The sequence below is a fragment of the Coregonus clupeaformis genome, chromosome 31 (genome assembly GCF_020615455.1).
Source record: "Coregonus clupeaformis isolate EN_2021a chromosome 31, ASM2061545v1, whole genome shotgun sequence".
In the NCBI taxonomy this organism is placed as follows: Eukaryota; Metazoa; Chordata; class Actinopteri; order Salmoniformes; family Salmonidae; genus Coregonus; species Coregonus clupeaformis.
Window position 1 is genome coordinate 12,726,222 of NC_059222.1, and position 14,429 is coordinate 12,740,650.

The window sequence follows — 14,429 nt, forward strand, 5'->3', positions numbered from 1 at the left end:
TGGATAAGAGCTAAATGACTAAAATGTAGAGTTTAGCTCAGAACATGGCATTCAGTGCAGCTGTGCAGACAGAGGTACATGAAGGTGCAGTGTTCATTAGAGAAACATATCTTCTAACTGAACCCTTGTACAACAGTTAGCTAATGACATTCTAAACACACATGAAAGGACAATGGTTTGGGCAGCTATACTGAATACATACAGATGTAGGGTCTTAATTTGACCAGTTTCTCACAGCAGGAAAATAATATTGCAGCAACAGGAAATGTGAATTATTGTGTGGACTATAATGAATGGACATTTTTATTGAGGTTGACATTTTAAAGACTAAATTACAAACTTTAGAAGCATTTTTAAACCTTGAATACTCTACAAGTTTGCATGTTCTGCTATGCAGGACATTTCCTGCAACTAAAAAGTGATCAAATTAAGATCCTACATCTGTATCTGTTTAGATGTTATTTTAATCCTGACAACTCAGCTTGTTTCTCTCTCACAAGATTGTATTTATTTGACAGGACCATGTGGAACAGATTGTAGCTACAGAGCTAATTCTCATCTGCAGTTTAAGGACAAATGCTAGCCAACAGTGATCATACTGTATCTTATCTGAGTCCTTTTCTTTCTGCATCTCTGTCTCTCTCTCTCTCTCTCTCTCTCACTATGCTGATGACAGTGTTGTGTACTGGGCAGGTTGCTGACAGACAAACAGAAAGATGTAATGGGTTCGCACTCAAAAAGATGTTGCATAAAGCTTACTTCATTATTCTATAAACAAATATTTTTCACTGCATCAGGGATAGCGTACACAGACGTTCCGGCTTTACGGCCTTCCCTTCTTCAGTGTGTAAGGCTGTAAAAACGAATTATGAAGTAAGCTTTATGCGATATCTTTTTGAGTGCAAACCTAGTACACCTTTTTGTTTGTCTGAATTCGCGGGTTTTACGCACCAGCCAAGCTTCTGGGAGAGAGCCATGGTTCTCTTGACAGGTTGCTGACAGAGAAACACTAGCTGCATGCCAAGAAAGACTGGCATTGCTGGGTCACCCCTCGTGCCACCATGTTTAACACTAGTCACATAGCTGCTGCAGTCACATGACCAGGCACCTTGAGTTACAGTAGCCCACATGCTACAGACAGACTGCCCCGGTATGGGCACAGAAGGTGTGTTTAAACCAATGACATAAAGCACATACTGTATAGATACCCATGTTAAATAATGAGATGTACAGAAAATGTAGGTCTGAGTCTGTGTATGCAGAGCTAGGGCTGGATTCAATCCATAGTGCTGAAGACCTGCGCTACAGCGCAATATACATTTAAAGGCAATGTTCCCGCACAGACCGCATTCACGGTAAACGCGGCATATGTCGGCTCAATCGGCAATTACCTTTCAATTTAAAGTGCGCTGTAGCGCTGGACTTCGGCAATACAGATTGAATCGAGCCCCTAGTGCAGGTATCAGTACATCATGGCCACAGAGAGAGGGAGAGCTCAGAATTTGCATTCTCTTTAATAGCACACAGTTATTTAAGACCAACCAGATACAGTTAACATTGGCAGGGATTCCACTTTACACTCTTTCATGTACTGTACCTTTCACTTCCTCTCTTCAGTAGTTTACCATAATTCTTCAAGGCAGACATTAGACTTTTAAACAACATAGCTATTAACACTGTAAATGGCTAAATAGTTACAGAGTTCAACATTATACAATTTATTGGTCTAATGGGGTAAGTGTTAGTTGTATCCTGTGATGAGGAAGAATACACAACATACAGTATGAGTACTGAAATATATAGAAATCCCCGTAGGTAGGAGCTGTTTTCATTTTGGTTTGTTTTATTGAATCAGTCTGCACACTAGATAGTCATGGATATATTATTATTAACATGATATCAACAATGTTTTCCACAGAGACTGCAGCTTGTCAAACTTCAAGTATGTGAAACAGAACATTTGTATGCAAACCTCGCTGTCCATTTTCTCCCACATGACAAAGCTAATACTAAAAGTCATGTCCTCTATTCTGCCTTGATCAGGTTTGAGTAGGCTGCCTCAGAGCTTGACCTTCTTTAACATTGAAATATCTCTATAATGTTATCAGATATAAAAACTTAAATCAATTTGGATATGGCTGCAATGCCCTACTAGTTGTTACAGTACTCCGTCCAAGAGGCAGGTTCTAGTGTGTTTACTGGTCGTACATATGCTATAAACACAAACACAACAAATCAACATGGCATGGCCTTACAACAAAGAGAGAAAAGACCACACTTAGTCACTGCTAATGCTATTTAGCTCACATTCTCCATCCTAAAACAGTTTGAGTAATGCAAATGGAACAATGGCAGGATGTTCTAATACTGACATTCCAAATGGCATTCCAACAAAATAAACGAATGCTACATCGCTCCAACACCAATACTCCTTGTAGCCGAACAATCAAAACTGATTGTTTCAAAGATTTTATTTAGACAACTCAAAATGAAATGGAATAGCCTTCTCTATACACATAAGCAGTTAGGTACATGAACATTACAATGGAGTCTACTTCTCACCCTGACGTCCTAGTTACTTCATGGCATAAGTCAAGTCATTTGACTGTAAATGATTGCAAAATGGCTATCAGTAATAGGAATGGTAAATACATAGCACCATCTTTGTTGAAAATAAAAAAATAATTTTGAAACTTGTCATTTTACAAACAGAAATAATAACCAAACCAACATTTTAATGGTTAAAGACATGCTCCGGAACATTGGCAACTACTAAGTCTTTTTTTAAACCTCCCGCTTTGGGCTGGATGTGTCAATGTGTACTTCAGAATTACTGTCTTACCTCAATTAGCCACGAAATCCCTAGTTTGAATAAACTTTTTCTTGAAGCTGTGCTTTGCCATTTTTCCTGTCATTTCTCCCATGTGAGCCAGCCCCTAGCTATTTGAGATCAACCAATGAGCTTCAGCCCCTCGCCAAAGTTGTGACTGCTAAGAAGAGGCACATGATGCACACACAGCAGAGCATGAGAGAGAGCAGTGACATGTGCACATATCTGCATATATGTGTCATGGTACGCAATTTCCGGGACCACTTTTGGATCTTGAGCTCTACTTTTAAAACTAATGGCTAAAAAGTATACAAAAGTACCGGAGAATCCCTTTAACAACCATAATTTGGATGTTACCACTTTTAGTTTTTGTAAAGCAAGCTCAGTTATACATTCTTTCTAGCTCTATATTTTATACATGCACTTTGGTTAAAATAGTTCAAAAACGTTTTTATTCATTTTTTGGTGGTTTACAGAGAGAGAAAAACAAACACAGCGTCTAATTATTTCATAATTACAAACAAATATTTAGGCACTTTATCAGCTAAAACGAAGCGCATAAGAATATTTTTGTCAATGGAGCAACACAACAATACTATGTACATATATGTAAAACGTGTTATAAATAGGTTTTAAACCATAGATACTATATACATCTGACAGTATTGGTTGTTTCATCATGTCATTTTGGGTGGTTGTGTTTTTGGTGTTACCCCTAGGTTGCGGTGCGGACCTAGGTGAAGCAGCCTTGTGACCCAGTAAGGTATACCGGTCCTCAAGCTTCTGAGTTTAGTCTCCTAGGGGGGATTGTTAATGCTGAGGGAGGGGTGGAGGTTAGGGGACACGGGCCTCATTCCCGTTTTCTCAAGATGACGTAGATGAGTCCGCTGATCAGGGCCAGAGGGAAGGCCACCCAGGCCAGGATATAAGCCCAGCCGAAGGCCTCCATTGCAGGCACCCACTGCGGACTCATCACTGTGTAGATCACTGCTCCACTCATCACAAACAGACCTGGAAGAGGAGAGGAAATGTTTACATAATTTACAATACAGTTAATTCCATTTGAACCTGAAGATGAAATTATTGTGTGTCATGTCATCATCACAATCTGTGCATTTTTTTTATGTGTCCTACTATGAACCCTGCTGGGCAGCATTGGGGGAGATGGTGGCTATTTAACCATAAACAGGCCTCTGTCGCTTCCTCATCTATAACCTTGGCCTAATTCCAAGTTCCCCAACCCTGCCCACTGTGAAGTGGCATGTCATGGCATTGTCTCTTTGTTGATGTTTAGTTGTTCACCCCCTACATTGCCTGTCTTGCCATTTCCACTTGTGTGATTGTCTCTGTGCCCACTGGCATGGTCTACAGTGCCAACCTGGGAGGTTTGACATTGGCAGTCCTTTGACACAATAGACTAGAAGAGGTGTCTATCCATAGCCAAAGGGCATGGAATACAATAAACAAAGGATAAACCCGTATTGTAGCAATGGGTTCTAGGAGGAACCCTGGAGTAAAGGTGTGGCTTAGTAGGAGCGTGGCTGTAAAATATATCTTTCTTTGGTCACCCGTTAGAGTAAATGTCATTCCAGTTCATCTGTTCTGTTGTCACTGCATGCTAAGGTTGAACATGGGTAGTTTCAATGAGGCTAACAGAGGTGTTTGAGTTCCTCAAGAGCATATGCAAATCCCAAAGTTGGAATAGTTACCACTTTATTACTATATGTAATCAGCAATGACATCATATTAGAATATGTAATATGCATTCAAGGAACATTTTAAATTTGCAGAGTACAAACTTAACATGATGAACAGGAATGACATTTATGCTAATGTGTGACCAAAAATAACTATCTGAAAGCTATGCCTCCAATAAGCCACACCTCCTATCTGATAGGCTGTCACCTCTCCAATATACAACAAAGGTTAAAAATGTAACCCCTCCAATCACAAAAAGGTTCTGGTTTGAATCTTTACATAGGGGTTTCTCAAATAACCTTTTCAGGTTCTTCCAGGCACCTATACTTCTAAGAGTGTAGTGTAAAATTCTGAATATGTCTCTGTTTCAGTTTTGTTTTTCTGGATGACAAAATGGGTACTCACTGGCGAGGATCTGGAAGACTCCGGTGACGAAGAAGCGTCCTCCCTTCTGCAGGGTGAAGAGCTGACAGAAGAACAGGAAGAGAGAGATGAAGCTGAAGATGATGGACAGGATCATCAGGGCCTGCACTGCCTGGATCCACTCTGCAGGGAAGAGAGAGGGAGATTGTCAGTCAATTATACATAATAATATATACCATTTAGCAGATGCTTTTATCCAAAGTGACTTACAGTAATGTGTGCATACATTTTTTACATATGGTTGGTCGTGAACGCACTATCCTGGTGTTGCAAGAGACATGCTCTACCAACTGAGCTACAGAGGACCACACAGGATACATGGACTATACATGGCTATACAGTACATGGATATGAATTGGCTATACATGAACATGGACATGGACTCATTAGACTCCCTTCTATACATCAACTTAACTTTTTATACAACATGGTAACCGAATCATGCCGAGGTTGCAACACTAAAGCAACCACTTTTATGAGACTGGAACTCTGGAATTGTTAATCAGCTAAATGTTTTGGTCTGGCCAGACAGGGAATGAGTCTTGTTTAGTTGCCTGGAATCTTTAATGGATTTACAATAATGGTACCTACATAGGTATTCTGTTCATGAAAGTATTGTAGCGTACTCAATAATACAGAGAGGCCCCTAACACTTTGAACATCCGGCTACCTACCACTGTTCCAAGGCCAGCTTACAGAAAGCCCTGTTAACCCATTATAGTAACCTGTATTGACAGACAGGGACTTTGAGACATATCCCCCCACCACTCTGTGTGTGTTAGTGCTGTGTTTGTAGCGCTATCTACGTCTGGAATGCCTGGACTTCCAAGCGGGTCTATTTCTTGTCTGAGGGTCATGAATGCAGTTTGCATCCACTCTCAGGTTTCCTAAGCCAGCTCCCTAGCTATATATCTCTCTGAAGCCATTCCTCACACATCTCTCTCCCTCTCATCTCATGTTTAGCTGTCTGCTGCGGTCCCCTTTTGGTGGCTAACGCTACCCATGCAACATGTTTTCTGCTGGAGCTTTACCTCTACAGATCCAAAACAGACCTGCATGCCCCCATAGGATACAAAAGACACTGGACCATAGTCAAGTAGGAGGAGAAGGTTCCAGTCTCAGTACATATCATGCATCCTCCATGTCTCAGTATTTGAGTTTGGAGTAATCTGTCATGTACCAAACTTACTGTGCATGCTTGTTTTACAGGAATTTAATTACATCACGAATCCAGTGGTTTTGAGGCCCTGCTCAGGCTGCTTTAGCATCACTGGTTAAGAAACCTTAATGAATGAATGTGGCTAAGAAGTAGATGCGTAAATAATGTTGAAGTAAGGAGACAGTTGGCTTTGTGGCGACCTTGCGTGACCACAAACACCACCAGCAAAAGTACTCAGTCCGCAAACACATTACTAATTCATACGTTTCGTCGGTTGACATCCCTTTGTAGATTGTTTATAAATCTCCCATGATGCACCTGTAGTTTTCCAGGAAACTAATGCATCTTCTCATGAGAGGTTTGGGGAAATGACAACAGGGTTTGATGGATTCGATGAGGCCATCAAAGAGTCAGATTACCCAGAAAGACAATTCTGTCTGTCCCCATGCTGCACTCACCCCAGAGCAGAGCACACTAGATAGGATATATGACAGAAGAAATATTATCGAACCCATCCACTGTACAGCAATACGACAAACACTATTTATATCCACGAAAGTGTTACACAAAACCAATACAAAACAGCTCTCATAACGATAATACTGGAATGTATAGACCTAAACATGATATGATGTTACATTATCCTTTGTTGTTCTGCAATATACAGTGCCTTCGGAAAGTATTCAGACTGACTTTTTCCACATTTTGTTACGTTACAGCCGAATTGATTAAATCATTTTTCTATCAATCAAAAGACAGAACTTTCAGTCATCAATGGGAGCCAGCACGGCGAAAACACTTTGATGTTCTGTGGTGGTCGCTGCAGCAGGGAGTCACACGCTGTCTTTTTTTTTTTAACACAGTGCAGCAAGTCTGAGCCCGGCCTAGCACAATCAAATAAAATGCTGGTCGGAGTCCCTCTAGTCATATGTGTCTTAATTATTTAATTAAACAGTGTGCTTAACGCATCAGACAAGCTCAGTGAATATAATTGATTTGATTAAAACACATAGGATGTGTCAATATATGGAAAAAAGACACACGTTGAAAAATGTTGGCCAATCGATTAGTCGAAAGAACAGACGACTCTCGGTTGACCAAGATTTGTTGGGGGTCGGGGACAGCCCTAATAAATACACAATAAGTAACGATAACTTGGCTGTACAATGCATTCGGAAAGTATTCAGACCCCTTCACTTTTTCCACATTTTGTTACGTTAAAGCCTTATTCTAAAATTGATTAAAATGGTTTCTTCCCCCCTCAATCTAAACACAATACCCAATAATGACAAAGCAAAAACAGGATTTTAGAAATGTTAGCTAATTTATCAAATAAAATAAATGGAATATTACATTTACATAAGTATTCAGACCCTTACTCAGTAATTTGTTGAAGCACCTTTGGCAGCGATTACAGCATCGAGTCTTCTTGGGTATGACGCTACAAGCTTGGCACACCTGTATTTGGGGAGTTTATCCCATTCTTCTCTGCAGATCCTCTCAAGCTCTGTCAGGTTGGATGGGGAGCGTTGCTGCACAGCTATTTTCAGGTCTCTCCAGAGATGTTCGATCTGGTTCAAGTCCAGGCTCTGGCTGGGCTACTCCTGCATTGTCTTGGCTGTGTGCTTAGGGTCGTTGTCCTGTTGGAAGGTGAACCGTCGCCCCAGTCTGAGGTCCTGAGTGCTCTGGAGCAGGTTTTCATCAAGGATCTCTCTGTACTTTGCTCCGTTCATCTTTCCCTTGATCCTGACTAGTCTCCCAGTCCCTGCCGCTGAAATAAATCCCCACTGCATGATGCTGCCACCACACTTCACCGTAGGGATGGTGCCAGGTCTCCTCCAGACGTGACACTTGGCATTCAGGCCAAAGAGTTCAATCTTGGTTTCATCAGACCAGAGAATCTTGTTTCTCATGGTCTGAGTCTTTAGGTGCTTTTTTGGCAAACTCCAAGCAGGTTGTCATGTGCCTTTTACTGAGGAGTGGCTTCTGTCTGGCCACTACTATAAAAGGCCTGATTGGTGGAGTGCTGCAGATATGTTTGTCCTTCTGGAAGGTACTCCCTTCTCCACAGAGGAACTCTGGAGCGCTGTCAGAGTGACCATCGGGTTCTTGGTCACCTCCCTGACCAAGGCCCTTCTCCCCCGATTGCTCAGTTTGGCCGGGCGGCCAGCTCTAGGAAGAGTCTTGGTGGTTCCAAACTTCTTCCATTTAAGAATGATGGAGGCAACAGTGTTCTTGGGGACCTTCAGTGTTGCAGAAATGTTTTGGTAACCTTCCCCAGATCTGTGCCTCGACACAATCCTGTCTCGGAGCTCTACAGACAATTCCTTGGACCTCATGGCTTGATTTATGCTCCGACATGCACTGTCAACTCATGTCCAATCAGTTGAATTTACCACAGGTGGACTCCATTCAAGTTGTAGAAACATCTCAAGGATGATCAATGGAAACAGGATGCACCCGAGCTCAATTTCGAGTCTTATAGCAAAGGGTCTGAATACTTATGTAAATGAGGTATCTGGAAGGAAGGATTACTTTATCCTATCCCAGGTATTCCTTAAAGAGGTGGCGTTTCAAATGTCTCCGGAAGGTGGTGAGTGACTCCGCTGTCCTGGCGTCGTGAGGGAGCTTGTTCCACCATTGGGGTGCCAGAGCAGCGAACAGTTTTGACTGGGCTGAGCGGGAACTATGCTTCTGCAGAGGAAGGGGAGCCAGCAGGCCAGAGGTGGATGAACGCAATGCCCTCGTTTGGGTGTAGGGACTGATCAGAGCCTGAAGGTACGGCTAGCTTGTGGCTACAGTAGAGATCATCCCAGCTGTTGTGTTTCCATGACATGTAATAACTGTAACATACAGTAAGGAGCATCCCTGGTGTGGACTTTGCTTAACTCTAATTTGTGATACAAACTAAGACTGGATTCCCATTTCAGGGGCAAAGTCAGGTCAAGTGCGAACAACATTGACAAAACATAAACCAATCCCCAATATAAACTATGCGTAACTACATAACTTAAGTCCTAATAGCAAGATTAAAAATAAAAAGGCCACCCAGTGGGTGTGACCGTCGGTCGTGCCTCCACCACCATCCCGCCCTCTCAGTATACTGAGCCTCATGTATACTCAGTATACTCTGTCCTCATGTTTAGCTCTCCCAGTCCAGGCATGCCAGATGTACTGATTGCGCTGCAAAGCACTCCAGGGGCCTTTGAGCACTACTGATTGACTGGGCCAGGCTGCGCCCGTGCACTTGAGTACAGACTCCACTATCTTCCCCTCGATCCCTCGTAACAGAACACACACACTAACACACACACACACACACACACGTGCCTCCCTATACAAACACAGTGCACAGCAAATCAAACAAACAGGCTGTTCCATGAATCCACCTGGCAGAGAGAGAGAAAGAGAAAGAGAGAACTTGGGCCCGCTGTTGGCTCTGCTGCCTGTCTCATTGACAACACACACCGGGGCCCAAGACCCACCTGCACATTCTAGACACATGACATCACCAGGCAGCTAGCTACGGACTGTTGGGCTCGAGGCTACTGCAGTTAGTACTGTAGTACTGGGTCTCTAAGGCAATACATTAAGCTATTGAACACAAGTTCTATAGTATTACAGTGCCTCTAGAATCATGTTTCCGGAAATGGTAAGATATTCTACTGCAAATACAGTATATATAAACAAAAGTATGTGGACACACCTTCAAATTAGTGGATTCGGCTATTTCAGCCACACCCGTTGCTGACAGGTGTATAAAATCAAGCACACAGCCATGCAATCGCCATAGTCAAACTTTGGCAGTAGAATGGCCTTACTGAAGAGCTCAGTGACTTTCAACGTGGCACTGTCATAGGATGCCACCTTTCCAAAATGCCAGTTTGTCAACTTTCTGCCCTGCTAGAGCAGCCACGGTCAACTGTAAGTGCTGTTATTGAAAAGTGGAAAAGTCTAGGAGCAACAACGGCACAGCAGCGAAGTGGTAGCCCACACAAGCTCAAAGAATGGGACCGGCGAGTGCTGAAGCGCGTAGCGCGTAAAAATGGTCTGTCCTCGCTTGCAACACTCACTACCGAGTTCCAAACTGCCTCTGGAAGCAACTGCCTCTGGAAGCAACTGCCTCTGGAAGCAACTGCCTCTGGAAGCAACTGCCTCTGGAAGCAACTGCCTCTGGAAGCAACTGCCTCTGGAAGCAACTGCCTCTGGAAGCAACTGCCTCTGGAAGCAACTGCCTCTGGAAGCAACGTCAGGGAGTTTCCATAGCCGAGCAGCCGCACACAAGCCTAAGATCACCATGCGCAATGCCAAGCATCGGCTGGAGTGGTGTAAAGCTCGCCACCATTGGACTCTGGAGCAGTGGAAACGTGTTCTCTGGAGTGATGAATCACGCTTCACCATCTGGCAGTCCGATGGACAAATCTGGGTTTGGTGGATGCCAGGAGAACGCTACCTGCCCAAATGCATTGTGCCAACTGTAAAGTTTGGTGGAGGAGGAATAATGGTCTGGGGCTGTTTTTCATGGTTCGGGCTAGGCCCCTTAGTTCCAGTGAAGGGAAATCTTAAAGCTACAGCATACAATGACTTTCTAGATGATTCTGTGCTTCCAACTTTGTATCAACAGTTTGGGGAAGGCCCTTTCCTGTTTCAGGATGACAATGCCCCCGTGCACAAAGCGAAGTCCATACAGAAATGATTTGTCGAGATCGGTGTGGAAGAACTTGACTGGCCTGCTCAGAGCCCTGACCTCAACCCCATCGAACACCTTTGGGATGAATTGGAACGCTGACTGCGAGCCAGACCTAATCGCCCAATATCAGTGCCTGACCCCACCAATGCTCGTGGCTGAATGGAACCAATATTAATGACCATGATTTTGGAATGAGATGTTCGACGAGCAGGTGTCCACATACTTTTGGTCATGTAGGGTACATTTATAACTTTTCTCGTTTAATATGGTATTGTTGCAATCTTGTTGCAGTCTTTCCCTCCAACCACTGTTGGCTTTGGTCTAAATCTGTCTCATAGACACAAACACACACACAGCTGCTAGGTCTCTCGTTTAGTTAATGATCTCGCTGTACACACAATCTGATACATGGGCGTGACCAGGGCTGTCAGCACACTATGTTCTACATGGGGTGGTCCAAGGCCACCATGTCTGCTGCACACACACCTCCCCAGATCGAACACTTGAAATACCCTACAAAGCCCCACCCTACACCTACGCCACCCTAAACCTTCATCCCACCACTACGGCCTCCCAAACATGGGGCTTGAATATGGACATCACACCATGACTATTTATACAGAGGAGAGCCTATGAACAGTGGGAACTCTAAGCTGTAGGTTCACATCCTCACCCCTAGATGGCAGTAGAGTCACAGTGGCGCCTGACACGCCCTTCAGCAGCACGGTAAACTAGAGAGTGAGTGGGTGGGCTTTCAGACAGTTATAGTTAATCACAGTTCTGGTCTTTCCATGTCTTACTGTCTACGATCTTTCGGTCAACCAACAGTGCTGAACTTATTCTCAAGACACACCCCAGAAGAATCAACACCCAGCTTGATGTCAAATATCAGACTACCCAATTTACAGAGTCTAGAAATACATATCTACAGTATATCCTTTCAAAATAAGTTTACTATTGGACAAGAGGAGGCTTCATCAGCATCATCATCATGCAGAATGAGACAGAACGACTGTGACTTGCTGAAAACAAAAACAAGCCACAGCGGCAGATGTACAAAGTCAGTCTGTACTGTATCTTACCTCCAGTGTTGGCCGGCTCACAGTGGTATCCTCCATTGGTTGTAGAGCAGTTATTCCAGAGGTCTGAGCTGCTTGTGGACCCGGTTGCCCAGGCCTAGAGGATAAACAACACAGTGCTGCTACTAACAAGAGAACACTGAAACCTGATAGAAAACACCTTTACAGATAGCAGAGATGTCAATGAATTAAAACAAACTATTGATTTTCAAATACAATAGGCTATTGGTTAATGTATAAAAAAAAGTATGTTTGGAATGATTATTGTAAATGAGATAAGCAATAATGGATTATTGATGATCAGATAATTCATTGATAAAGATGGTTTACTTACGCTGACAATTGTTGACACAAACAGGAGGACTAGGGCTGCGACATGCAGGATGACAATTCCCAGTAGAAGGAGCAGCATCTTGTCAGAAGGAGCTAAATGATAAAAGAAAGGGACACCTTTAGTTTGTGAAGGTCTCAGTCTCTCTCCAGTTCTATGGGACTGGGACATGGGTGTGTCAATGCAGGATTTGCAGTACCCCGCTCTCAACTCAGAACAGAACCGCGCCTACTCTGAAACTTGATCTGCACCAAGAAATGTCTATCAGTAGTGTTCTAAAAGAGAAAGTGTTTATGTCCAGCTCATATTCAACTTTTAATAAGCTGAAGATATCATGTTTCATGTTGAAAATTGAATAGACACTTATGTTTGTCCACTTGAAATGAACAAGTGCATACTACCTAAAATATTGTGTGTGTAGTCTGTCATTACTAAATCATTAATCACACACTTAGTATGTTTCCCTGCATCCTTGTATGAGAAAAAAACATAAAAAGGCATGCCAATATGTTGTTTTCTCCATACATGTAGCATAATAAACAAATCAATCTAGATTAGAACAGACCAACTTTCACACAACACTGCAGATCCAGTTGGAACTAAAACATGTTCTACTAAACCACACAGAGACCAGTGTCCATTATCAACAGCATGTGTGTAGGACACTTCATAAATTAATCATGCCAGTTTGTTTGTATTGGTTGCGTGCATATTCTCAATAAGTGCGCATGAATTATAAATAAACAGAATTCTACTTCAACTATCTAGCAAAAATATCACACATAATAGAATGGAAAAGACTATTGTATGTCGACACACTAATAGTCGAGAAGTAAAATGAAGACAATCATCCGTCAACCAGGTTTTTATGGAAGTTATAGCTACTAGAAAAAGAAACCAAGCCGCTCCCCTGAAAGCCCGATTGGTTTTGGTGTTCCGTGCGTGACACATATTTCATACGCATTAATCTAGCGAATAAATTGACCACAATTGGAAGCAAAGTCAACTTACTTAGTGCGACTGCGGAGTGACTATATAAAAAAAAATAAACGGTTTTCAGCCGAAAATCGTAAAAAGCAAGTTTCCCCAAAGAGTCCAAAAACTGTAGTCCACGGGTCACAAGTCCTTCTGGCTAGATTGACGTCAGTGGCAGCACTGCACTTATAAAGTATCTCATTATGGAAGAACAACGCCCATCGGTGCGTCGCTACGTCAGGGAGCCAGCTAGGAAAGCCGCTTTTAAGTTACTCACTCTGTGTACTTTAAAATAAGTAATTGTTTGTTTATCCTGGATACCATGAACAACACATAATGAGCTTTATTCATGGAATTTATTCATCTCTCTGGATATAATTCTTTAGACTTATGATTGAAATATTGTGGAAATAGTATTTACATTTATATAGTTGAATTTAAATTGATGACTCCACTCAATATTGATCTGTGATATATTGTGTAGAATAAAATCAAATCCAAATATGAACACAGATTTTTTAAAATGTCAATTATGTTCTTAGCTACAGTACCAATCAAATGTTTGGACACACCTACTCATTCAAGGGTTTTTCTTTATTTTTACTGTTTTCTACATTGTAGAATAATAGTGAAGACATCAAAACTATAAATAACACATTTGGAATCATGAACACATATGGAATCATGTAGTAACCAAAACAGTGTTAAACAAATAAAAATATATTTTATATTTGAGATTCTTCAAAGTAGCCACCCTTTGCCTTGATGACAACTTTGCACACTCTTGGCATTCTCTCAACCAGCTTCATGAGGTAGTCACCTGGAATGCATTTCAATTAACTGGTGTGCCTTGTTAAAAGTTAATTTGTGGAATTTATTTCCTTAATGCGTTTGAGCAAATCGGTTGTGTTGTGACAAGGTAGGGGTGGTATACAGAAGATAGCCCTATTTGGTAAAAGACCAAGTCCATATTATGGCAAGAACAGCTCAAATAAGCAAAGATAAACAACAGTCCATCTTTAAGACATGATGGTCAGTCAATCCGGAAAATGTCAAGAACTTTGAAAGTTTCTTTAAGCGCAGTCGCAAAAATCCTCAAGCGCTATGATGAAACTGGCTCTCATGAGGACCGCCACAGGAAAGGAAGACCCAGAGTTACCTCTGCTGCAGAGGATAAGTTCATTAGAGTTACCAGCCTCAGAAATTGCAGCCCAAATAAATGCTTCACAGAGTTCAAGTAACAG

The 14,429-nt window shown here is 42.3% G+C and overlaps 1 protein-coding gene across 1 annotated transcript; it reads right to left on the bottom strand.

The window, feature by feature from the left end:
• Positions 1-1,498: 1,498 nt before the first annotated feature.
• Positions 1,499-13,363, bottom strand: LOC121547575 (peripheral myelin protein 22-like). Its single transcript, XM_041858916.2, has 5 exons — positions 13,222-13,363; positions 12,214-12,305; positions 11,883-11,976; positions 4,934-5,074; positions 1,499-3,841 (listed from the first exon to the last, which is right to left on the bottom strand). The coding sequence occupies exons 2-5, from the start codon at positions 12,289-12,291 to the stop codon at positions 3,681-3,683; spliced, it is 474 nt and encodes a 157-aa protein (XP_041714850.1). The 5' UTR covers positions 12,292-12,305; positions 13,222-13,363; the 3' UTR covers positions 1,499-3,680.
• Between the last annotated feature and the right edge of the window lie 1,066 nt (positions 13,364-14,429).